Here is a 27472-nt window from a genome sequence, read left to right as displayed (position 1 = left end):
TGATGCCATTTCTATTATACATCTTGTGATGTTGAAGAATGCGAACTGGCTCTTCAAAGAAAATTATAAGATAAAATTGACAAAATGGACTACAAAACACTGGATGTAAAAACTATTTTGCGTCTCGTCCATCTTTGCAATAGTACCTCCTCATATTTGCGATGTAATAACCAGTAAATCATGGGTCAACCGATGGGTACAAGCCTTTCACCATTTTGGCAACTTTTTAAATGGAATTCATTGAAACCTCTGCTTTGAAAAATTTTCCTCCGAAACACCAGTTCTGGGCCTTGAATTTTCTATTTATAGAAAGCCTACCCATAACAATAGGTATTTGCATTTTTCTTCCAACCACTCTCCCTGCACAAAAAGAGGAATAGTTATTTCTTTGGTTGACCGAGGAATAAGAATATGCTCGGAGCCTCACGTAGTCCCTGAATTGAACTATATTAAGGACATTTTATTTTGCAATGGGTACCCCATAAAAAATACTTGAAACCATTATTGACAAAAGACCAAAAAAAGCAGAAAAAAATGTATCAACTCCGCAAACCCCAACGGATATCGTTCCATTGGTGGATTATACGAAACTTTTCACTGTTCTACCCTGCATCCCAAAATTGAGTGACAAACTGAAAGAATCTTTAAAAAACATAAACCTAATGTCACCTTTAAAAATTCACATACGATACAGAGCTTTTTCAACAGCGGACAAGATAATACCAGCCCCATTCTGGGGCTGGTATAGAATTCCTTGTTCTTTTGGCTGTTTTTATGTTGGAAGGACCCAACAGGAATTAGGAGAAAGGTTATCGGAACATAGGTCCTCAATCGACAAGGCCATGGGGCTACGCCAAAGGTCTGAGATTTTTTATTCTGTCTTGGCTCAACATTTGTACGACAATCCACACTACTCCATTTTATTTAACAACACCTCCATTATTGCCCTCGTTAAGGTTCTCATGCTAGTTTTCAGGGAGGCAGTTGAGATAAAAAAAAAGCACATTCACGGAAAGGTATCTCTCAATAGAGACACTCGAGCAACATTTTTTAGTCCCAATTATGATGAAATTATTAATTCTAATCGTTTTTACCTGCATCCACAAAATTATTTTGTGCAATCAAATAGAATCCCTGATAATAATCTTCATGGAAAGTGATTAGCCTTATAGAGTGTTTTACGTAATATGAAATTATGAAATGCTATTTAGACTTGTGTTTTTTCATCAGTTACCCTTTCACCGTTACTCAGAAAGAGTTATGCTGTTTTAGTTTTGTGTTTTGTTTTAAGGTTTGGTTTTTCGTATTTTTATCAGTTTTATTCTGCACTGAAGACGGTCAAGCGGAGGTCTTGACCGAAATTATTGCATAATTTTTCATTGGCTGTTTATTGTCCTCATTTTCTTCCTTTCTTCGCGATTTTATGTTTGATCATGAGTTTGATCATGATGTTGCCTGTATGGTGTCAGAACTTATTTACGAATAGCTTACGGGGAGCATTTGACCAAGCCTGTTTTTAATTATTTTGATCTGTATAAAAAAACATGCCAACCTTTTAATCAACAAGAATTTTTACAGTATTGTAGAGTAAAGCGAATTCTTCCAAATTCTCTTCGTTTCCGCCTAAATCTAGGTACGCAATCCAAAAAACAATTTAGTGATAGTGTCGGTTTTCAGTCTTTAATCCACATTTTAAAATACAAAAAAAAACGATGCTTTCTCCTAAGTAATGCAATTTCAAAAACTCGACATTTTCAGAGCAAAATCTTTCGCCGACAGATTTTCAGTAGATTTCTAGAATAGCTCGGAATACTTTCCGCCACTACTTTTGTATGGCTAAGGTTCGTTTATCAAAAAAGCTTTAAATATAAGAATATGAAAAATTTCAGAATTCCAGATGTTTTCCACGTAGATTCCGTCCTGGTCCGACCATTGACAACCTATCTTCTAAAGTTCTTACACCAGAAGAAACCCATGTTTTGTCTAAAGGACCTAAATTTTGCCTACCTCAAACACAAGTGAATTTCTCAGAGATAATCTCCAGTGTGGAGGCGGGTATATTTGGTTCACGTGGTGCATTGGAAAATCCAGATTTACTTCTAGGAGAGGTGGTTAAGAATATTCTTGATTTCACTCCGTATTCCTCAAGGTAAAAAATTCAGGAAACGCAAATTCTCAAAAATTTAAGAAAAGACCCACACATCATTATCACGAGGGCTGATGAATTGTTATTCTTCATAAAAATTCATATATTAAAAAAGTTATAGATATTTTATCCAACACCCTTACTTACAAGCCCATAGATCCAGACCCCACCGATAAGTTCACCCGTGTAGTACAAAAGGGGTTAGGAATTTTGCAAACCGAAAGACATATTACTCCACAAATGTATAAATTATTTTATTCTAAAGGTTGTTCTGCTCATAAATTTTTACAACCGAAAATCCACAAAGATGGAGTTTCTCTACGCTCAATTATGGGTTCTTATGGCTCTCTGGCTGCCAGATTGGGAAAATGGTTGTGAACATTTATTCGTCCCCTTATGCAAACGCAAATTTCATAAATCAAAAATTCAATTCACCTTGTTAAAAAATTAAAAAGACTTTTATATAAAAAAAGATACGATTTTGGCCAGTTTTGATGCAATTTCTATGTATACATCTCTTGATATTAAAAAATGTTAGCTGGCTCTGCAAAGAAAATTAGAAGATAATATTGATCAAATGGACTATAAAACACTAGATATGAAACTATTATGCGTCTCGTCCATCTTTGCAATAGTTCCTCCTCATATTTCTGATATAGTAACCAATTTTTTACCCAAATCATCGGTCTACCGATGGGTAGGAGCCTTTTACCATTTTTGGCAATTTTTATATGTATTTCATTGAAACCTCTGTTTTAAAAAATTTTCCCGTGAAGCACTGGTTCTAGGGTTGGTTTGTGGATGATATTATTTCTGTGTGAGATCATGGAGAGGAGTCTCTTAACCCCTTCTTTATTCATCTGAATACTTTTGACTCTAACCTCCAGTTCACTTTAAAACTAGAAGATAACCACAAACTTCCTTTTCTAGATGTCTGTATTTTCAATAAGTCTCATAGCCTTGAATTTTCTATTTGTGGAAAACATATGCATAACGATAGGTATTAGCATTTTTCCTCCAAATGCTTTTCCTCCCTGTATAAAAAGAGGAGTAGTTATTTCTTTGGTTGACCGAGTAATTAGAATATTTGGTTGATAGAGTAATAAGAGATAAGAATATGCTCAAAGCCCTCATATAGTCTCCGAATCGAACTATATTAAGGACATTTTATTTTGTAGATAAAAATACTTGAAACTATTATAGACAAAAGACAAAAAAAGGCAGAAAAGAATGCATCAACTCCACAAACCCCAACAGATGTCGTCCCATTGGTGGAAGATAAGACACTTTTCTCTGTCCTACACTACATCCCAAAATTGAGTGACTAAATGAAAAGAATCCCTAAAAAATATAAACTTAATGTCACCTTCAAAAATTCAAATACAATACAGAGCTTTTTCAACCGCGGAAAAGATGAAACCAGCCCTACGCTGGGTAGTTCTTGTGGCTCTTTTTATGTTGGAAGCAGTGTTGTGACAAGCACTTAAAATTTGTACTGAAGTATCAAGTATTAAGTACTTCCAATTTTTGTACTTAAGTATTAAGTATTAACTGTCAAACCATAATTGTACTTAAGTAGTACTCGAGTTTTAAGTACAGAACTTGTACTTAAGTAGTACTTCAAGTACTACCTAAGTACAACTCTACTAGCACAATTTCTAGCTCAGTCATATCTAGTCGCATAATGGAAATAAAATAAAGTCATATAATAAAGGCATTATGGAGTTTAAAAAATAATTAAACACCACGAAACACATACGAGGTCTGCTTCTTTGAACGTTATTCAGTTTTAAACAGTAACAGTGCCACATGTATCCACTTGACGAAAGTCAACCAACAGTCTACCATAGTAACTAATTACGGGATTCTAGGCACTTCTAGGAATTCTTCAACGGGTCTTTTCTTCTTTTTCCATTTAGTCCGAACTGCACTGTTCTAGGTCAAGAAACATTGAAGAAGTGTCAACAGGAGCTGAAGATGGCAATACACAGTTGCACTTTCGAAAAACTTGCCGCTCATAAGGGTAATCCTTAAGAACGCAAAGGTCCCTCCGTGTCTCCAAGAAATTGTAAAACCTCTATTTTGACTTTGTTAACTGCAGAGTTAGACTGTGATGAATCGCTCTCATCTTCTGAGAATTCGTAGAAACCATCACCTGACAAGTGGCTGGACTTGTCATCAGGATTACCTGTTCTCATCCTTTTAGCCTCCTCAACCAACATTATTGCAGCTGCTTCTATCCACCTGTCGGGGAATATTTTTTTTTCTTGAACATGGGTGTGCTGCATGTTGTGAGGACGTAGTCTTTGCAGCTTTCGACGGAACCCCCCAGAAAGCTAAACTGCCCCTCAACACCATCTAGAGGTGCGCTAACCATTGGAGTAGTGTACTTCACAGACTGCTTGAGCTTCGTCAGTTTTTTTTTTCTGGAGACTTTTGATTGTCGGGTAAATGCTACCAAAGAAACATTTTTTTCAAATTTTTTTTTTGCCAAATCCTGAAATCCTACTACTTTTGAGTCTTGAAATTCCCTTTTTTCAAAAATCCTTTCCTGTTAAAAAAAAAAGAAAGTCATTCCATTGAAGCATAAATGTACTTGGGAGACTACTTGAAAATACTTAAAGAATCTATCGGTAGTTGAGAACTTCAAGTACCTATTTATTTTTCTTAAGTATTAAGTACCCCAGGAAGAATGTACTTAAGTGAAACTCAAGTACCTTGATTTTGTACTTAAGTAGTACTAGAAGTACAAGTACTTGAAGAACTTCCCTACACTGGCTGGAAGGACTCAACAGCAATTAGGGGAAAGATTAGCGGAACATAGGTCCTCAATTGACAATGCAATGGGGCTAAGCCAAAGGCTTGAAATTTTTGATTCCGCCTTGGTTCAAAATCTGTATGACAATCCACACCATTTCATTTTATTTGACAACACTTCCATTGTTGCCCTCGTTAAAGGTCTCATGAAAGTTTTCAGGGAGGCAGTTGAGATATAAAAAAAAGGCATATTCGGTGAAAGTTAGCTCTCAATAGAGACACTGAAGAAACTTTTTAAGTCCCAATTATGATGAAATTATTACATAAATCCACAAAATTATGTTGTGCAATCAAATAGAATATCTGATAATAATCTACCGGGAAAGTGATTAGCCTTTAAGAGTGCTTTACGTAAAATGAAACTGTGAATTCCATTTAGACTTGTGTTTTTTGTTCAGTTAGCCTTTCACCGTTGCCCAGAAAGGGTCATGCTATTTTAGTTTTGTGTTTTGTTTTAAGATTGGGATTTTTGTATTTTTATCAGTTTTATTCTGCACTAAGGACGGTCAAGCGGAGGTCTTGACCGAAATATTTGCATATTTTTTTACTGGCTGTTTATTGTCCTCGTATTCTTGCTTTCTTTCGCGATTTTATGTTTGGTCATGATTAGCCGGTGTAGTCTCAGAACTTATTTGTTGAAACTCCCTCTAAACATTTCCTAAGAGTTTCAAATTAATATCATTTGTGTCGTTAGTTACAGTAACCGTAAAAGCAGTATTAAAGGTATACACACAGTGTCTACAGGCTTGTTCAAATCCACAACCTTTTAAGGTATGAAGGTAAAATTTTTAAGGTAAAACAACCTTTTAAGGTATGAAGGTAAAGAAAGTAGTCTGCGCCCACACTACTTTGACTCTTAAAAAGGGCACTGGAACTTCTGATTATCAATCCAGTGAGTCCCTTCCAAAGCATATACGACCACCCTTTCTATATGGACCTTATATTCCCCCAGGGCATAACTTGCAACCCTTTCCCTGAGAGCTGTAGGGAGGGGGGGTGTTTTTCCTCTGACTCTTTAAAAGGCCATTATAACTTCGAATTTCAAATCAAATAAGCCCTATCTGAAGTGTATGTGACAGCCCATTCCATGAAAATCTTATATGCCCTCATGACACACCTTACAACCTTACCCCCAGGGCGCTAGGGGGTTGTATTACCCCTAGAGACATTGTTATATGTTATTTGGACTATTTTGAACAAAATCGCTATCTCATAATTTCAATCAGATGCGATTGATGAAAAGAGCGGTTGTGCGGGAGGGGTTCTAAATGCCCTCCGTCACTTTTGACGCTTCAGAAGGAACTAGAACTTCTAATTTTCAACCAAATAAGCCTCTTCTTAAGTTAAACAACCATCACTTCCATAAAACCCCAAATGCCCCGCGGCATAACTTACAACCCTTGCCCTGAGAGCTGTGGGTTTAGGGGTGTCTTCACCAAAGACATAATTTCTGAACTCTTCAACTATAATGAACAAAATTTCTATTTCCAAATTTTGATTGGATGTTTTGGGGAATGATGAGTGTGTGGGGAGGGGATGGCCTCGTTGCTCCCAAATCACTTTCGACTTTTAAAAAGGGTACTATAATTTTTAATTTCAAATCAAATGAGCCCCACCTGAAGTTTATGCTACCACCCATTCCCTAAAACCAGACGAAATGCTTCAGAGGCCACTTCATACCGTTAAATATAATGCCTGGGTGGCCATGAGCAAGCACGGGACCATTGGGCCTTTTTAGTTCGAAGATGATGACGGCCGATCTCAGACAGTCAACAAAGAGTGCTACATGGCAGTTCTGAACAAGTAGTGGGCGTCGCTGGGACGCCGAAAATGGGTTGTTAGAGCTTCACAATGGTTTCAACAAGACAAAGTCACACCTCATTCAGCCAACGAAATCATTGCTTGTTTGAGGCAGAGATTCGAAGAGAAACTCAAAACCAGAAGATGCGATGTGGAATTGGCCTAGCACTCACCAGATCTTAACCCTCAGATTTTCATCTGTGAGGTTTCCTTAAAGACAATATATACCAGGGAAATACACATAGGCTACAATTGAATAACTGAAAACTGCCATCACAGCAAAAATAAGAGCCATCCCGAAAGATGAGTGTGTAAAAGTGATTGACAACTTTGTCTGGCGAGTACAGGTTTGCTTGCAATGAAATGGTGGACACTTAGAACACATCTTGGGAAAGCCATAAATTGACTAAAAATTGCTGAAACTCTGGTGAATGGTCTTCTATAAACTGAATAATGTGTGGTTGTAATTTCAGTTAAATAGGTTTTTAATCAAAGTTTGGCTGAGTCAATCACGAAATCTCACATTTAAATTTTTCTTCACCGATTCGATTTCTGAAATCTTGTCACCAAATCAAACTCCGAAAATTTTTCCATCGGTTCAAATTCTGATTCATCACAAACGTGTTTCTGTGCATTACAGGGTTTGAAATGGGACCAATAGCGCTCAATATTATCTCAATTAACCCCTCGTCCTTTTTTTCTACCGAAAAGAATAACTTCATACCTCACCAAAACTAGTATCCAACACATTAGGATATGCACAATGTTAGCTTACCGCTATTTTTCTTTCAATAGGCTTTAAATTAAATAGCCACATTTCAGTTACCTTCTTTTTTCAATCTTTAACTTTCTAACATACCCTAATGGCGTTTCATTTTTTAGACAAAGTTCTCTTATTTGGCTTTACCAAAATGTTGTCATATGAATTCAATTAATTAAATCAAATTATTGAAAGAATGTAAATTTTCATTTTTGTTTCAGCTGTGTCCATATTCACATGTCCTGGAATTCAGTTGTCAAAAGATCCCGGTGTAAAGTCGGGTGTAGGTAGCAGTTCAAAACGAAGACAAAGTATGCTGATGATATAGATTTATTTTTTGAAACAGCAGAGTTGCCAAGTGTGCAAGTCTTTCAGTGATTCGGCAATTTCGCTCCAGAAAAGCGAAATTGGATATTTGATATTCGGTAACAAACGTTAGAACAGCTAAATTAGTGCTTAAATATTTTTTATATCGATTCATTTTTAACGACGATTATTTTAAGGGTGGTTGAAATATCCTGACAGGAATAAATTGGTGAAGTTATTAATATTAAAATGACAATTACCCGTTTACTGTGAACTCCAAACGCACTGGTGATACAACAGGTGGTACCCAGCTGAGTGATACAAACTATTACCTTTTTTCTGTTATGCTTCATTGACCAGGCTTTTTCTTTTCTCGTCGATTTAAAAGTAATTGGTATTATTACTTTTTGTTCAATATCTACTTTCTCATTTTTTTTTCTATTTCTTACAGTCCTGCATGTTTTATGTCATGTATGCTCCTGCATAATTAAGCATACTGAAACAGGGAAGGTTATTTAGTAAAAAGATAGGAGGAGAAGAGAAGAAAAATATTTTCGGTCTTTTATTATTGTGCATGCAAGCTACGGAACTTGCTTTTCATAATGAAAGCTCATCTGTAACTTATTATATTTTTATAGACAAAGGAATAGTGGACCTCCTCCCTCTCATCACATGTTCTAGTATTTATGTTGGGAAGTCCTGGGTTCAAGTACGATTAATTGTACTTGATTGGGTTTATTTTATGCTCAGTATTTTGGCTGCATACTACAATCACGACAGGAACTCTTTAAATTATCCAGCTTAGTTTTAAGAATCTTTGGTGTTTCATTTTAGACTTTTGTCTTTTAACGATTGACGACATGGTGGACTCCAATATCCCAGAAATGGGATGGTTCATCTCTAATTTGGTGTGAGGAAGTCAGAACTGCACTTTTGATGGATTTTTCTTTCTAACTTGTCAATGACTCTGCTTGTGTCGTTTTCCTAGTGTGTATTTTCCTCTTTTATATTGTAGCTGATCTTTTCGTTTAATGTTACATTCATCATATTAACTTTTATTTTGCTTCATTTTTTCTCCCCCTTTTTTAACGAACTGTTCACGCGATGGATATATATATATATATATATATATATATATATATATATATATATATATATATATATATATATATATATATATATATATATATATATATGTATATATATGTATATATATATATATTATATATATATATATATATATATATATATATATATATATATATATATATATATATATATATGCATATGAATTTGCATGTTCAAAATTCTCAGTTTCATTTAAATTTCTGTTAAACCTTGAATTTCTACATAGATTTTTACACATGTTCCATATATATATATGTATTTAAATACACTTATGAATAGAAGAGCAAATAGCTAGATAGAAATTACTAGCATGTGACAAATTATGAACAGATGAATGGTGTTGAGAAGATACTGGTCCCCTTTTATCCATAGCCTTTTAATTCTATTAATTAATAACTTGGGTTGTGATGTTTGTATCTACAAATTGACGCAAAAAAAACAACAACTTTGATTTGTTACTCGATGCAATCATGTTTACCTTGAAATGGACTTGGCTTTTTTTTATATTTTCTAGACATTTAAAAAGTTTTGTTGACTTAGTTTATTCAAGAATAAATGAATTACTAATTGTTTTATTTTAAGGGGAAGAAATAGAAACTGATTTTCAAAAAAAAGCAAAAAAATTACATTGTGGTGTGCTAGGTTATAGCTAGAGTATGATTTCTATTTGAATGTTTAAATTTTAGCTCTGTAATTTCACACAATATATTTCCCAGTATAAAAATGGCTGAGACATAACTCAGACAACGTCACTTTTATACTTCAGCTATATAATGGAACAACTGATATCTCTTACATTCTCCAAATGGACTTCGCGTCTTGTCTCTGTACGACAAACAACAAAAATTCTGTTGAAATTTTCAGAGACTGTTCTTTTGGTAAAGACATGTGTCCCTGGGATGAAAAGGAACAATGGCTTTTTGACCTCGAATGCGGCCGAAAAGTAATACATTTCTTTTCAATATAAACATGTATTTTTCTAAGCATAGGGAGGGTTAAAAGTGGAAAATTTTGACTAAAAATAAACTTTTTTAGTTTATGATATATAATATTGATATCTGATATATGATATCGCTTAGTGTCACAGTATTTATTACTTTACTGATGTTATTGTTTAATTCTTTATATCAGGAGTATAGTTTATAATCCTTTTTTTTTCAAGTGCATGTTTCTATGTTGCCTTGTTTTTCTTGCTTTATTCTGTTAATTTACTTTTGGGAATATAGCGCTGATTTATTTTTCTGATAATTTCAATGGCAAAATTGTTTTCGAGTTTCGAAACTTCTACTATTTCAATATGAATTTGTCGGAAATCCCAAAACCCTTCTTATAATATACTTTTTAGTTTATAATTCATTATCCTACCAAGAAGGAAAAAGTATGTATTTTACGTGTTCGAAAATATTTAGAAAGCGAGAAATATTCCTCTAATAGATTCGGATCCACGGGTTTAACTTAGGGACGTTTGTAGAGGGAGGAGACACCAGTCGTAATTGGAATAAGAAATCTTTCAGTACCTATAATGACGATCTTTCTCAATTTTGTGTATCCTTGATCAACATGAAGCGACGTACATAGAGTTTCATGTTCTCCTTCTTGGACAAACAGATTTTCTTACGAAATCCTTAAACACCTAATCTAGGATCTTCTCATGAGGACATATACCAGAAAAAGCTGGATCTTAATTATACTTATGATAGTATAATATCATACATCCTTATGATAGGATGTAAGAGTTACAGTAACAGCTGTAACATAGGCCGTCTGTGGGAACTAATTATTATCCATGTTTGGAAAGTCCTATCTTTAGGGGTTAGGGGCAGGAATGTCCCTTAATTCATGTCATCAGTATATCTACCAGAAGGAGTAGCTGGATCTCATTCGAATTTCGTGAGATGTAAGCGCTGTAGTAGGAGTGTCCCCTAATACATGTCATTAGTACATCTACTTAATGGGTTACTGGATCTCAGTCAAACTTGGTGGATTGTAAGAGGTAGTGTCCTAGTTTTGGGTATTAGAACATAATTCAGCCTTCATGGGATTGGAAAAGATGGAGGTTCCCACATTATGCTACTAAGTCTTCTACCACAAGGGGTTGTAAAATCATGTTTGGTCCTAAAAACCTTTAAAATTTATGCATTAACTGACACACATTTGTATTTGTTGCCTACGGGTTGTGGAAATATTTATATCATTATGGATAAATTAAACAAAACAGTATAAAGCCTTGCATATTCTGCCCATGGCTTCAAGTTTGTATTCAGAGATCAAAATGACAATAAATGATGTTTGATATAGTTTCTTTCGTTGTCGGTCGGAAGATACTAACTCTTTCCAATATTTTTGCCTTTTAAGAATTTCATAATGATCAAGGGAGCAGTGATCACTTCAGATAATTTGCTTCGCTATCGTTCGTAATGTTCGTAGTGATTATGTTTGCAAACTTTCTTTTCAAGAAGTGTGACTCAAAGCTACGAATTTATCCCCGTAAACAATTTTACTTCGTTTTATTCTTGAAAGATTAATCTGAAAGTCTTGTATAAAGATTCAGGACTATTTGTATGGATTATAGCATCACTAAATTGTTGTTTTTTTTTGTTTTTTTTTTTGTAAAAAAAAACAACAATTAAATTGAAAAACAAGTTGCGCATCAAGTGAAATATTTCGGGCTTGTTATACTTTCCTAAAAATGTGATAAATTATATTTTGAGCTCCGAATTGAAATATAAAATATTTGGCATGAGTATGAAATTAGTAACATTTTATACTTAGTACTTACTGTAAATTTTGAACCAAATTCATATATATCGACTAATAGCACTAAGTACATGGCTTAGTGGTTTGCTTAATTTAGAGGTTAAGGGAAATGAAGTGAAAGATTTCTGTTTTTCAACTTATATCACATTTTTTAACAGAAAAATGTTTTTGTTTAATAAGGAATTCCTTGTTTATTACAGTTTTTAGGCGATGAATGCTATCGTAATTCAAGATCTTTCCGCATTTTAGTGCTTTATATTATAATGAAATTTGTGAATTTTAAATAGTTAAATAATTGAATTTTTTAAAGTTGTAAATAAAATCTGTGTCTTGAAATGCTAGAAAGAAATACCATAATGACTTTTACCCATTTCGTTCATTGATTTTCACCGGAAACGGGGAAGAGTCTGTGCTTGTCGTATCATATTTTAGCTGTCTGCAGTTTGTTGGTGACTTTAACGAAATTTGATAATCTAATTTGAAATAAATTGGAGCCTGTATGTTTTCCTAAATTTGTGTGTGACACCTTTTTCTATTTGTTTATGTCTGACAAAGTAAATGTTGATGAAAATGTATTTTTACTTCTAAATGGAAACGTGTTATTCTGACTCACAAATAAGCTCAACTACGATTTCATTTAATGCTAGGAAGCATGTGCAGTCTTTTTATCGAGGAAGGGGGAGCAAGGAAAAATAATATAATAAAATGGAAAGCAAAAATGGTGTCGAAACTCTAAATCTCATGTTAATTTGGTCGGCATTTCTCCCCTGATCTGTGCTGTTGTTTTCGTTTTCCGAAAAATCATTTATTTTACTTTAGGTGAGATATTGCAAACTGAAAAGACCTTAAAAGCTCGTTGATGGCATTTTGGTGTTGAAGGAAAATAAAATGATTTTCCAAAATGCAATGTAAATATTTGCAAAAAGATTCCTTAGAAAATTTCACAAGAAATTTTGCTGTCGTATGACTGGCGGCTCATTAACATGTACTGCGGTGTCATGTACTACATACTCTTTGTATGTATTAACACAAGCTGGAATTATTGGAGTGCGTAATTAGAGAATGATAGCAATAACTAAAATTCTAATTTTTTTGAAGTTTTTATCAAAGTACCAAAGACAGAAAAAAAGATCTCTGATTCTTAAAATCGGTTGAGTGGAAACTGACACAACCGCATATGTCTTGGAGAGTGAAGAAAATCCGGGAACTCGACTTTTAATCGAAAACACTCCCATGTTCAGTTTTCGAATTTAGCGGAAACTAAGTTTGAAAATAAGGAACGTGCATGAAAAATCAGCAGAAAATGAGCGGAAAAGAATATATATGTAATCATGGAGCTCTAATAAAGCATAACTTACCTGATTTCCGTTGTAAAAGACAAAATTTTAATTATACTGCCGTATTTAATTAGGCAAGTGACTGAATTAATAAATACAGTGAATGAATGAATAAATATCACGTTAGAATATAGGCTAACCATAACATCTTGTCTTAGATTAGGAATTTAAAAAGAAGTGTATATATCTTTGAATAGCTTGAAATCAAAGCTATGCATTAAAATGTGTATTTTTAAAATTATTCAACTCTTCAAATTATTAGTCAAATGACTTGCAAGAACCTCTTTTTGGAAAGACCGCTTATCCCATAACCGGATATGCAGTCTTTCCAAAAAGGGGTTCTTGTAACTCAGAGGTTCCATGTCCTATGATTCCAAAAAAAAGGATTAAGTTTTTTACGACACTTCCTGAAATAATTATTTGCAGGTTTCTGCAATATCTTTGAATTATTACGAATGAAAAGCGATATTGAATTTCCTGATTTAGTTTCCGCTTATTGTTTTTTACAGTTCACTGATGGAACTTTGCATATGACTTCAAGCCCTTAATATTTTTTTACAATTAAAAAAAACATGTAGAAAATCATGGTTTTCAGGTACGAATAGACCTTAGATGGAGGCAGTTGGTAAAAATATTTCCATTTTGATGTCCTTTGTATTTAAAGTTAATTGTTTGAAGACACGTGTAGTTTTGTATCTTTGATATTATTATATTGTATAAGTTAATTTGGTCATTTCTTAAATCGGAAAGAAAATTCGCGCCCAAAGGCTTATTAGTTTTGTTTTCAATATGCCAGACGTTTACAAAAATATAGTGTCAGATCGCATATTACCAAATGCTTGGATAGTACAGAGAATGACTTCAATGAGCGAATCATTTCGTTTTTTTCAGGGGGAGGGAGAGGGTTGACACAAATCAGCGGTAATCACGAAGACTAAAGAATATGGCACGATCTGCCCTGTAAAAACTCTCAAAGTCGTATTTTGCCGCTTAGATACATTTAAACTGGTTATGGAAAATCCGTATCCTCACTTTAGTAAAATTTTCACAGCCTGGGTTCCCATGCCATCTAGCAAGCTTGAGACTAAAGAAAAATCTATCTCTTAGATTTAGGGGTTTTGTTCTGATTTTTCCCTGAAGTGACAGATTCGCCTCCCTTTTCTCTTAAAAAATGTCATGCTTCCTTTATAAATTCAATGCATTTTGACTCACGATGGATGGGCCAAAAATATGGATAAGTCATACGGAGTTTATATAGAAATCCGTGCGTTAAGAAAGCGTAAAAAAAACTAATTTCATGAGAAAGTAAAAAACTATCTATGTCCTTTCGATATGCTATTCTTTTGGTGGCAATAACGACACAAGGTAAAATCAGCTAAAAAGAGATACAAGGGAAGACGATAAATGTTGAAAATGTACTCTATGATTCCCCCGTTGTTGAAATCTGTGGTCTTGAGACATCCTAATATTATCCCCAGTTTAATCTAGTAATCGAAATGAATGTAAACAAACGGACTTCGCCACTCGATTCAACATACATATTTCATCACAAAAGAAGAAGGAAAAACTACCATTCTTTGTTTTGCTTATATATCCGTTGTAATTTTTCTTTTACATTATTTCTATAACGGCGTTTTTGTTTTCTAAAGTTGGACTGAGTCTTATAAATTTGGACAGAGCTAAATCACTACCGACTCCAATCCTATGTATTTGATTAACCTGTTACTTGGTTTTAATGTTATATTTTAGGGTTGCCAATTTACTTTTACGTATTTTGTGATATTTTAAAGTGTCGTGGACTGATGTAATTATTTCTTATATAAAATAGAAACGACTATTTATTGTAAATTAAAGTTGTTTATTGCGTTATTTTAACTCCTTTTCCACGTATCTCTATTTTTTTTTCTTAAATTTTCAAACTACAGGTATTTATCAAAATTTCTGTAATCTTTCCGTGCCTTTCATATTCACGTTCTTTATGTCTTTGAATAGGAAGAAGTGATTTAGGACAGGGCATGTATTTGTTAAATAATTCTCTTTCTTCCCCGAGGAAAAAATAAATCCTTTAAAAATTTCAATACTGCTATCCCAGTATTCGATGTTTAGTTCTGGGTATCTGGAAAAATATGAACTCCAGATCCTCTTTGTTTGTTTTGTAGTAACGTTTGGATGTCATCAATTATTTTATTTTCGGCGATTTTTGGCCAAAATAACTTTTATGGCACTTTTAATGCAATTTTTCTGCATATGCAAGTTTTTATTTAAATATTTTTTTCCACTAGACTCTGCCAATTATAAGGTGGAAATTGTGAGTAGTACAAGAAGTTTGATCAGATTTTAAATTTACAACAAAAAAGTTGCACTTCGAAAAAATTTTGTTTTTAGTTCGAAAGCCGGGCACTTTCCAAAATGCATCACAAGAAAATTAAAAGAAACTTTATTTCATTTCAGTACAGTAAAAACTAGACTTGATGTTATTATTTTGTTGCTTTTTTTCTGGTTTATGTTCAGTACCCTAAATTATTAAATGCTAATCATAAACAATTGTTTATTCGAATTCCTGAGACGATTTTCTTTCGTTTTAGAAGGGCGTTGTCTGAATTTGAATTCCTTCACTATCTTCTACCCAAGCATCACTTAATTTAGAACTCATTTATTTTGAGCGGTTTCATGTAAATTGTACAGGCAATTTTTAATCCATGTGCAATTTGGCCCAGTAAAACTCCACCCGTAGTTCAATCCATGCAAAACCCAAGTCGCGTGAATTTCAACCAGAAAAAACTCGACTAATATAGAAGTCGTACACAAATCATTCCATGCCAATTTTGGTCATGTAGACAGCATTTCTTGGAACCCCTTGTCAAAGGAAGCATCAGCCACGGCAGGCGACCGGGAGTGACATAAGGAAAGAAGCTGCAGGTGGGTGGTGCTTTGAAATCTTAAGTTCCCCCCTCCCCCTCCCAATTGATGCTTGTGCTAGAACAAGTCTAAAACGAGCCCGTAACGTCAGCTCTAAGGAATAATATTTTGTTTGTCACCCATTTAAACTTGTCACTTTTCAAAAAATTAATTTTGACTAATTACAGCATATGCCAGATTTGTCTTTCAAATTCTTACGTAGGAAGGGACATACTGGCCCTACCCTCTACACCTAAACTTGAAGCTATATAGCCACGACACAGCTTTTCCAAAGTTGCTCTTAATACGAAGTAATAGGAACAAAAATGAATGGTATAAACACGATCAATCTTCAAGATCTAGCGAAACATTTCGACACACACAACAAAAAACAAACTTTAAAAAGCTATGATTATAATCTTCTCTATCTGTCAACTATTTGGAACATTCCCAGTTCTCATTATTCTATTCATGATGAGAGACCTATTCATAACGAAGGCCATCAAGCACCTGAAAAAATAAAGAAAATTCAGTTTTACTTTTAAGACAAAGACGATAGAAAGTCAATTGGCACCAGCTTAATCGTCACCTGAAACCTGCGACGATTTTGCGTCGGATCGGCGACAAAAAATAACAATTTTTGTCTGAACTGAGTTACAAACGCTATCTAGCATAAAAAATAAAGATTTTCTTTCGAATGGTCTAACTGACATTGCCGTAAGACGTCTCTAACTGCCTGTATTTTTGCAAAACGGTGTTCTATAAACTTCGTGTTGCGGATACTACTCATTCTGTACCGCTGATTGCCCCAGAGGCTAGCCCAAGGAGGCCATTGCCCAATGTGTCAGTAGTGAATGTTGTGGAGAGGTTACTGCCTCCTGTACCTTCTAGCACAGTAGTTGAGTTGCCAACAGCAAAATAAAAGATGTAGAATCGCTTTACCGTTTTATGCCAGCAGTAGATGTGGCAAATGTGAAAAGTTTATAGACGTGAAAATTTTATAAATGTGAAACTTTTCACATATGTGAAAAGTTTATAGAAGTTTATAGATGTGGCATATGTGAAAAGTATTAGAAGCTGTAGCAGAGCTGAGGTAGCCAGTACTTCAGTTGAAATCACAGCTTTTTCCGAAGAAGGCTCTGCCTCTAAAGGTTAAAACCTGAAATTCCAAGGAGTCTGTTGCTAATAGAGACCTCCCACTGATCTTTGGTTATATTTTCTTGTAAAACTTACAGCTAATAGTCGAAATTAAAATTTGTCTATCAGACGAAGTACGGTTTGGCAAAAGTGGCATTTCTAATTCACGCTCAGCCAATTCTGTTTTCCATATTTTACGTATATTCCAGAATTTTCATGCGGTTTTGCCTAAATTGGTATTCATTCCGTTTTATCTCAGGAACGGCTCACCTTAGGCCAAAAACAAATACAACAACATAAGCAACTTTTCTTCTAAATTTTGAAACAAAAATCAGCGCTCTAGCAATAATCGATTCTGAGATGTAAATGTCAAAATTTTAAAACTCGTTTTGTCTTTTTTTTTTAGAAAAACAGATTCGGCAAAACTGCTTTCAGGCAACAAACAATCCTTTCGAGCAGTAAGAAGAATAAGAGCAAAACTGAGAAAGAGAGATAGAGGTTTCCAACTAAGTATATTTTCTCCTGTTAGCAAATTCATAGGAGCCAAGCATCTCGAAAACGAGTAAAAATAGACCATTTTGTGCTTTATTCTCTAACCAAACTTCCGAGTTTGTTTTAAAATTGTTGACCTTAAAATTTCGCTGAAAATGACGATCCTGAAAACCACCAAAATCCAAATCACTTTCAGCATTAAATGGCCAAAAAGAAAATGAATAGATATAAAATTTTAAAAAATGAGAAAAAAAGGAGCAAGCTTAGAACATAAAACCGGCTGAAAGTACTATAAACGAAGAACTAAAATCCAAAACAAACATAAATAAGTGCTAAAAAAGGATGTATCGACGTCCCCTTAAATACCCTAATGCACAAGAAGGTTGTCCACGCTCTACTGGAAAATATATTTAAGGGCTTATTTTCTTCCATTATTATATTAAAAAGTTATACAGTTAAGCTTCCAGGAATTCTTGTACAATGCAAGTATATTTGCAACGCTCCACTATTCATAACGAAGTCTGTTCATTTTTTGTTATATATTTGCTCTTTACTTTTCATGCAAACACTAGTCGTTTAGGCTAGTATCAATAAAATCTTAAATAATTTATAATTACCTGATCTATTATGTTAGTTTAAGATTATAATATCCTTTTCATTAACGCTATGGGTATTTGAGGCTGTTCTGTATCTACAATCCGAGGAATCGCAGCAACATTCAAAGTCCTTTATCTTCACTTCCCAAAACTTATCCCCGTAGTCCATGCTGCAAAATTGAAATCCTTTAATTTTAGAATTGCGTCACAAACAACTATGGAAATAAGCGAACAGCGGTGAAAGTGCGATAAAAGTCGTTCTATTTGAAGGATACGTTTTTTGCTAAGATTTATCATTGTTATTACATTGTCGTTTTCGTTGTGAGTATCTTTTTAGGCAACAAAGACCGTCTCAGAAACCAGAAATTTACCTCTTTTGTTATAAAGGGTTGCTCGCATTAAGTTGCACCTTAACAGCAACGCAAATAACCGACGGGAAGCGAACTTGGCTTATAGGACTGGTCAGTACAAATTATCACAGTTAACTACTGAAAAAGCAAATTATTTAAAAATTGGCCAAGCTTCCATTGTCATAATTAATTTTATTCAATAAACAAACAAGAACTTTGGATCTCAGTCAAGATTTTGTAAGGTTTTAAAAAATACAATTCATTTTCATGAAGCTATTGATTACAAAATAAAGAAAAAATATGAAATGGGAAGTTTTGAAACGTCATGAGCAAAATAATTTGAATTTAGCGCTAGAGACTAATAGCCAGAAACACCTTCCACTAGTAGCCTGGGTTCGCTTTCCAAGTCTAGGTAATTTTTGTCTTCTCACGAATGACGGCCTGGAAGTTTTCCACTAATCACAAATATTGGATGGAAAGCTAAGTTGGCGTTACTAGCAAGCTTGCAAACAGTGCCCTTAAATAAATCTATTAACATGGTTAGTTCTTCACTTTTCTTGTTGGATAGTTATCATCTCTCTTGTTGGATTAATCTTAATAAGAGCTTACGCCAGATTTGCCTAGGCTTTTTCAAAATCAACGGAGTCAGAATCGACAATTCAAACCATTATCTAGCGACAGAAAGATTCTCTATGTTCCCTCTGTCGACGGGTTAAGTTGATTTGGGAAAAGTCTTGAAAATTAAACTGATCAATTATATAAATATAAACAATGGAGAAAATTAAACATCACCGTGATGTCTTGATGATTCTTCATTATTTCCTTGTGTTTAAGAAAGGACTGGTAATTAGATCTTAATGTGCATTGGTCAAATTTCCTTCTGAAAAAAAAAAACTATTTAATATCCTATTCCACAAATTAAGAATGTTTAGGAGCAGGCACGAACCCAATATTTTGTTTTCGGGAGTGGCCGTGAGAACACGGCCTTTATAGAATAGATAAGTTATATCAAAAGATACACGATTTCAGGGTAAATCGTAGCGATTTCGATATTTCAGGAGGGGACAGAGGCACAAAGCCCCTCCCAGTGTAAATACTAATTTTGGTACATATAATCTATTTAGGGCTTATGAGCATAAAATCCGAAAAAGTTAATCAAATGAAATGACGTTACAAAATAGAAAAATCAATTTGATGTTCGAAGGGGCTTCTTTAGATTATTCACTGAAACCAAAAAAGTTAGCTTAAACTAAAGCAAAGACGATTCTAAAGTGATTCCAAGTAGAATTGCCAAAGACTTCGTTAGACTTTTAAGAAATACTATTAAAAACGAATAATTATTTTAGTGAAATAAAATATCTTCTGGGTGCCTCGCGTCGCAACCCTGTTATGGAACAGGGTTGACTGGGTGACTGTAGTTGCAACCCTGCTATGGAATTTTGATATAATGTAAGAAATCAGAGTCAGCACATAAGCGTTGATTTTAATAAAAGTTGACTTTTTGTTTGTTTTTTCAAACGTCACATGGAAAAATATTTGAAATCAAATATCTTTATACAGAATATCAAGACTAATATAAAAAAAAAGATTAAGATGTTTATTAACATACATAATAACAAACGATAATAAATTTAATACACGACATAAAAAGACATTCAAGCAACAACAATTGAAAGATAAGAGAAATCAAGAGAGAGAGAGAGAGAGAGAAGGAACCTAAAACTTTTCTTTCGTACCTGAGCTCTTCTCCCGCTTGAATATCTTTAGACGCAAAGAAAGCAACCTTCGGAAAACTGAGATCTCTTTGGTCAATAAAAACCCTCAAAGCAAAGAGATTTGGCTGACAAGAATGATTGATAAATCTAGCCACATTACCATACTTTTTTGAGTCAATACAATACTCGGGTTTTCCCTGAAATTATACGAAGAAAAATCTATTAAGGAATAAATTTGCAGAAACCTTACAATTGATAAATTACTTTTCGAGTGCATGGCTTTACCTTTTTACCTACAATGAGGTATGAATATTGTAAAAACGCTTCTGGTGTTAGACCCAAGTGCAACCCCATCTATAAATGTAAGTTATAAATGTTTATAGGTCATCAGGTTTAGCCCCTATAAGCTAAGGTGGGGTCATGTAAATACTAAATACTATGCTAAGTTTTTTTTTCCCGATATGCATCACAGGAGCTGTCAGCCATTCGAAACTTTAAAAAACAAAAAATGGTTTATGTTATTACTAAAATTTTCTCTCTCTAAAAAAAAGAAAAAGAAAAAAAAGTAGTGATATACAGGAAATATGCTGTTTCCTAGTATATCACTACTAGGAAACAGCACAGGGTAAATCCCAATTTCTTGAGAAACTATAAAATTCTAAAGCGTACACGTGACACCAATCCTATGTCTCTGTCACAAACGCGTATATATAGCAGAATTTTCAGCCAAAATGACATATGAAAATGATGTGTAAAAGAAGATAGTAGTGCTTTCAGAATCGTTAGAAAATCCGTCGTTTTTCGATCTCAAGATTTCTTTTGAATTGCTCATGAGAAAATTTATTGGGTCGGGCCGGGAGTCGTCGTAAATTTTAAGCACTTTTGCATTTCAATACTTCGATTTTCTTGCCTGTTTGAAGGGAGCATTCCGTTCGAAAGCAGAATCATGGCTCGAAAAAACTAAAGAATGGTGGAACAAATCTTTCATCCTTCATCGCAAAATTAGCCATCTCAACTGTTCTCTCATTAAAACCCTAGACAGTGGGATAGATCAACATTTTCCGTAAAGCTTGTTGTTTGATATATGGTCAGTCAAACGGGTATCCAAAACTATCCGCGGACAATTCCTTTTGAAAATATCCAACAAATCCTCCTCCATATTCCGAAGTGCCCATGTTTCAGAGCCATACTTGACCACTGTAGCTTCCAATATTGCGGGTATGGTTCGCAAACTTATCCTCAAATCCTTCCAAATTATTTTAACTATGAAATAACATCATGGGGTTTGGCTATTCTACTTTGTACGTCATCATTCCATCCACCCTCTTTACTAACAAAACAACCCAGGTAAGTGAAATTATCCACTAGATCGATCTTCTCATCAACCAACATCACCTCTTCGCGTTTATTTATTCCTAGTCTAAGCGACTAAATCTTTTCAACACAATTTTCAAATCTATTCTTGTACTCTGAAGCCTCAAAACCTTCAAAAATTTATTCATTTGGTTAGCATTTATATCTGGGACATTCAAGTCATCTGCATAATCAAAGTCTAGAAGAGTTTTACCTTCCCTTTTGATTCTTTGCTCTCCCATAGCCCTGCCGTGTTCCTTAGAACAAAGTCCATCAAAGTTATCCATATAAATGGGGATAGAACACAATTCTGTTGAACTCCTGATTCAATACGAAACCAGTTACCAGCTTCATTTCCTACCTTAACCGCAGCAATACTTTTCTCATACATATCACTGATCATTTTAATGTATTTCTTTGGTACCATACAATAAAAGGACCTTTACTAAAGCTCTTCCATCGGCTGAATTAAACGCTTTTTCGTAATTTGTAAAATTAAAGGGTTCATCTGATGGATATAGCACAACTCAATTATTAACCTAACTAAGAAAATATGATCGACACATCCTCTCACTTTCAGATCTAGTGAGACGACTCTCTCAGTATTATTTACAATAGATCCTTGGCCCCATTATTAAAATATTTTCTGAGAATAATAAATTTAAGATTTTGTAGGTCCAGAAAAGAGGTATTTTCCTTGAAAAGAGGTATTTTCCAGAAAAGAGGTATAGACCCGAAAGTGATGCCATCTGTTTTAACAAATTAAGAGATGACGTTTTTGTATAGGTTATGATGAGTAGTGGCTTATGACGGTAATTTTACCAGTTTGCACCGAAAACAAAAGAAAAAGAAGACAAAACAGAGATAAATAGGCTAAAATATCATACATATAGGAAGATGCCTTTCCGGAACCTGGTAAACAGTAAACGACAGTCTTAAGATTTTGAAGCTATTGTCTTTACAAATGCAACTAATCAGAGTCATACCTAGGATTTTCGTTCGGAGAGGGGATAGGTGGGTTGCCCTAAAATTAATTTTGTTTGAGGGAAGGCGGTAAAAAAATTATGCGGATTTACAAGGTTTTTTACTTACATCTTCAAGACTTAATACGAGTCAGAGAAAATGTTCTTAGGTTTCTAATAAAACCCTCATTTTACTCCCCTTTTACGACGACCAATTCAAAAGTAACAAAAATATTTTAAGGAAGGTTCAGACCCAGAAAAGGTGCAATTTGACTTTTACTAGAGATCAAACAGCGCCAACTTATTGCATTGTCAGTGTTCATAACTCCCAGCTAATCATATATCTTCAGCTGTGAAAACAGCGAAGTGACGTTACAAAACGGGCACCTCAAGCCTGAAGCCAAGCAAGTATTTCTTATTATACATACAGTAAGCGACTTTTAATTAAAAAATGAGACAAATTTTACATTCAGTTTTGGTTTGTCAATCTTGTTTTGTTTCGCGGCAAGGGGATCGAGTTGAAATCTTCACGATTTTTTTTTAATAAGGGGGAATATCAAATTACGAAACGTTTTCCTCTAATCCTAACCAAAGAGTGCAAACTTTGGTCACTTTTCTTTTATTTCTGTCCTTCAAAAAGTCCTGCTACTACTTTTTGAAATATGTGCTTAAAGTGTTTTGATTTACAAAACTCATCCTGTGATCTTAATGTCTTTTATTTGTTTATTACACGAAGTAGTTGATTAACAAAAACTGCGGTAAGAAAAAGAACCACAAACTACAACTCCTGCTCCTACTACTACTACTAACTCACCGCAGCACCAAGCCGTCTGAGGCCAACACAGCTACACGCAATCCTCTTCCATCCCAATCTATTCAACACTTCCCTCTTTACACCCTCCCAGGAAGTTTCCATTTCCTTTAAAATCTTTTTTCATGAAATCCTTCAACCCCAGACGAGGATGATCTGCTTTCCGTTTAGCCCTAGACGGTTGGCCAAAAAAGACATATCTTCGGCAATCTGTCATTCTTCATTTGAAGCCCTAGCCATCTTAACATTTCTTTCATTATAGCCCTAGAAAGTGGGATTGAACCACACTTTCCGTACAGCCTACTGTTTGAAATACAGCGTGACAGTTGGGAACCCAAAATATCCGTAGGCAATTTATCTGGAAAACATCTAGTAAATCTTCATCTGCTTTTTGCAGCGCCCATGCTTCAAAGCCATATTTACCACTTCCAATATTCTAATCTTGGTTTGAAGACTTATCTTCCTGTTCCTCCAAACTGTTTTTAACTGTGAAAAAATACCCTGAGCCTCATTCTACTTTTAAAATTTTCACTGATCCCACGGTGCAGTGCACTGCTCCCCTGCTTTGCGGTGACTCGTACAGAAAATATTGATGCTAGAAGCCAATGTATTTAATAGTCATATTTCAGCTATAAAAATCTTATATTCAAAGAGGAGCTTAAAGAGAATTTGTATACAGAAGAAAAGACATTTATCTGGTAACACAATGTGCTATGTTTTATTATCCAACAATTGGTGTAATTATCATTGTATACCAGAGAGTTCAATTTAGTATGACAGTTATGTTAATATATTACCTTGATTACCTTAATTCGGACTTTGGAGCGAATTAGTCGCAAGAACTGTAACACTCCGTCTTTGATGGTGGCGATAGATCCGGTCGCTGTTTTAAGGTCAAGCGACGAACTATCGGGACTAGAGAGATGCAATTTAAGCCCACTCAGTAACGGTGATCACATGGGATGTGTGGTTCAAGAACCATTTTCTCCAGCGATTTAGAGTTGGCACCCCCGCACACCAGTAACTTTGGATTGAGTCTGTGAGATGGTTGGCTGTGACAAGCCACATCATCCTCCATACTGACTCTCTATTGTCTTTCAAGAGTGTTATGGTAGTGATGGCTGGGAGGTTTTTTTTCACTGGAATCTCCATGGCTTGACTTCCCATTCTACGTACTTAGTGTACTTCACAGTTTTTCTGAAGCTATGCAAAGCTCTGATCAGGCCAATCTTGGATTTTGGAACATGTTTTGCTGGTCCTTTCTACAAGAGCGACATCCAGCTCGTTAAAGGCGTCCAAAGAAGAGCCACCAAATGCATCGACGGCTTACACAGTCAGCCCTACTGCAGTAAATTACAATCTGCTAACCTCCCAGCACTCATATTTTGGCGTAGGGGTAGTGACATGATGCTCACCTGCAGGTACCTCCAGCAAGCAGATCAGATGCTGTTCACCTTCTCTACCCACCAAAGACAAACACGAGGACTTACTAAAAAGTTGTTCAAATCCACTGTTACCACCAAGGTCGGAATAGATTTTTTCAGCCAGCGAGTGGTGAATAATTGGAACCAACTAAGCCAAGAGACAATCTCTGTAATCACGCCTGAAGAATTCAAAACTAGGCCCGACAAGGAATAGGAGGCCAAACCATGGAGATTCCAGTGGAAAAACCCCTCCCAGCCATCACAACCATAACACTCTTGGAAGACAATAGAGAGTCAGTATGGAAGATGATGTGGCTTGTCATACCCAACCATCTCGCACACTCAATCCAAAGTTAATGTTGTGCGGCGGTGCCAACTCTAAATCGCTGGAGAATGGTTCTTGAACCAAACCTACCATGTGATCCCCGTTACCGAGTGGGCTTAAATTGCATCTCTCCAGCACTCTCTAGTCCCGATTGTTTGTCGCTTGACCTTAATACAGTGACCGGATCTATCGCCATAATCAACGACGGAGAATTACAGTTCTTGCGACTAAATCGCTCCGAAGTCCCCATCACCCGTTCGTAAGTTAAAAATACTTCATTTTTTCCCTTTTATCCGAATTAACCGACCAACCCCCCTTCCCCCTCCCCCAGATGGTCAGATCGCGAAAATGACTATTTCTAATTTAATCTGGTCCGGTCCCTGATACGCCTGCCAAATTTCATCGTCCTAGCTTACCTGGAAGTGCCTAAAGTAGCAAAACCGGGGCAGATAGACAGACAGACCGACAGAATTTGCGATTGGCTATATGTCACTTGGTTAATACCAATACCAAGTGCCATAAAAAAAGAATAGACTTATAATCGAGAACAGCAAAGAAAACGATAGAGAGCCAAGTATCCCAAGATATGTATATTCTGGGAGACAATGAACTACTACTTTTGCTTAAGATACATCGCAAGAAATTTATTTCTGTTAAAAATAAATGATAAAGCACGTAAGGAAATTAAAAACACGATATAAGAGGAAAAGTCCACAATGCAACAATGCTGTATCAAACGGTTCTGTAAAAATTTTGATTGAATGTCTTCGGGGGAAGGGCGGCAAAAAGGGGCATGGGAGGGGCAATTGCTGATTTCCAATACCTTTGACTCTTAGAAAGGGCACTAGAGCTTTCAATTTCTAACTGAATAAGACCCCTCTAAAGTCTCTACGATAACTCATCAAATGCGAAGTGACCTGGGTCTCGTAAAAAAAAAAAAAAAAAAGAAAAAAAAACTACATTAAATCCATCATTATCCATCATCACTCGTTACATAGACAAAGCTATTGCACTGCCTATCCAAAGTTAGGAGTAGTAATTTTTATGCTCATAGTGCCTTTTGGCTGGTTCAATATCCCTCTCCGTATTCCGTGAGAGTTTCAACTTAATATTCTAAACTCTGCCTGAGATATTGCTTATACCCCCTTTTGAAATATTGCATGCACATAGAGTTTTGACTTAGTTCAAAATCCCCCTCAACATTCCCTGAAATTTTCATCTTAATACCCTTAACCTTAATAGTAACAGTAGTCATAGTACTATTACACACATAGTGGATTTTGGTTAATTCAACATCCCCCTCATCAGGCCCTAAAAGCGTCAACTTAATGCTATAAGTTCCAAAAATATTGGTGATATACCCTTTCAGCAACCTGCATGCAAAGTGTGTCTAAAATTTAATTCTATATCCCCCTCAACATTCCCTGAAAGTTTCACCTTAATATGCTTAGCCTTAGTAGTAGTAGCAGCTCTAGCAGCAGTTATAATAGGAGTAATAGTGGTAGCAGTATGCACATAGTGCCTTTTGGTTAGGTCAACATCCCCCGAAATTTTCAACTTTATACCGCAAATCATTCCTGACATATTGCTGATGCGACTTTGAACAATCTGCACCAACAAATTTCAATTTTGATTTACTTGAACAGCCCCTCGACGTTCCCTGAAAGCTTCACCTTAATCTCCTTGGCCTTTTTTCGAGACCCAGGATCACACAGCCCCCTTTTCCCAATTACAAATCATTCATGATAAGAATAGATCAATTGCATCACATACAGCCCTTGTCCCGAAAGCTAAGAGGGTTCATATTATCCCCAGAGGCATAGTCATTGGACCTTTGAACAATGCTGAACAAAATGATTATCTCAAAATATGATCGAATGTCATTGGGGGGGGGGGGCACCAAAAAGAGCGTGAGAGGGAGGCTGGTTACATTCCAACACTTTCGACTCTTAAAAAGGAAACTAGAAGTTTCAATTTCAATCGAATGAGCCACCCTTCAAGGTCTCTACGACAGCTGCTTTCATACGAAGTGGCCTAGTAAAATAAAATGAAAATCAAATGGTGAATTGGTCCAATTTGTAAAATTGGAAAAAATTTCATTTGTACCGTTTCAATTTTTTTAGATAAGAGTCCCTTGGCCCAACGACGACGGGGGATATCATTTCATCTGCAATTGGGCATGAGTAAACCGTATATTGCAGAAAAACTACTCGATCATTATTATCTTAGTTACCACTACTTACAGGTATTGCACCAAGGCTGAACATGAAACTATCGTCATTACGCAGATCTGCTTCATCTTCCAATAAGATTTCACCCAAATATCTTAAAAAAGAAAATATAAATGAGTATTTTTCA

The 27472-nt window shown here is 35.2% G+C and overlaps 2 protein-coding genes across 4 annotated transcripts in view; one reads left to right on the top strand and one right to left on the bottom strand.

Moving 5' to 3' along the window:
* Window positions 1-8013, top strand: part of LOC136031313 (cyclin-dependent kinase 17-like) — a 50328-nt gene extending 42315 nt beyond the window's left edge. For both annotated transcript variants that reach the window (XM_065710780.1, XM_065710779.1), the window contains exon 12: window positions 7745-8013. In XM_065710780.1, coding sequence (XP_065566852.1) covers window positions 7745-7851 — 107 coding nt within the window. In that variant the 3' untranslated portion in view covers window positions 7852-8013. The remainder of the gene's footprint in view (window positions 1-7744) is intronic.
* An 8221-nt stretch (window positions 8014-16234) lies between these two features.
* The window catches only part of LOC136031310 (histone-lysine N-methyltransferase EHMT2-like), a 45528-nt gene continuing 34290 nt past the window's right edge, over window positions 16235-27472 (bottom strand). Inside the window, exons 6-9 of one of the 2 annotated variants that reach the window (XM_065710769.1) lie at window positions 27358-27439; window positions 20261-20436; window positions 18196-18344; window positions 16235-16459 (exon numbers count right to left, since the gene is read on the bottom strand). In XM_065710769.1, the coding sequence (XP_065566841.1) occupies window positions 18209-18344; window positions 20261-20436; window positions 27358-27439 (394 nt within the window). In that variant the 3' untranslated portion in view covers window positions 16235-16459; window positions 18196-18208. The remainder of the gene's footprint in view (window positions 16460-18195; window positions 18345-20260; window positions 20437-27357; window positions 27440-27472) is intronic. The other variant, XM_065710770.1, reaches the window with a different exon arrangement.

Source organism: Artemia franciscana, chromosome 9 (assembly GCF_032884065.1).
Source record: "Artemia franciscana chromosome 9, ASM3288406v1, whole genome shotgun sequence".
Lineage (NCBI taxonomy): Eukaryota > Metazoa > Arthropoda > Branchiopoda > Anostraca > Artemiidae > Artemia > Artemia franciscana.
Note: the sequence above shows the minus strand (reverse complement) of the source record. Positions and strands in the feature narration are given on the sequence as shown.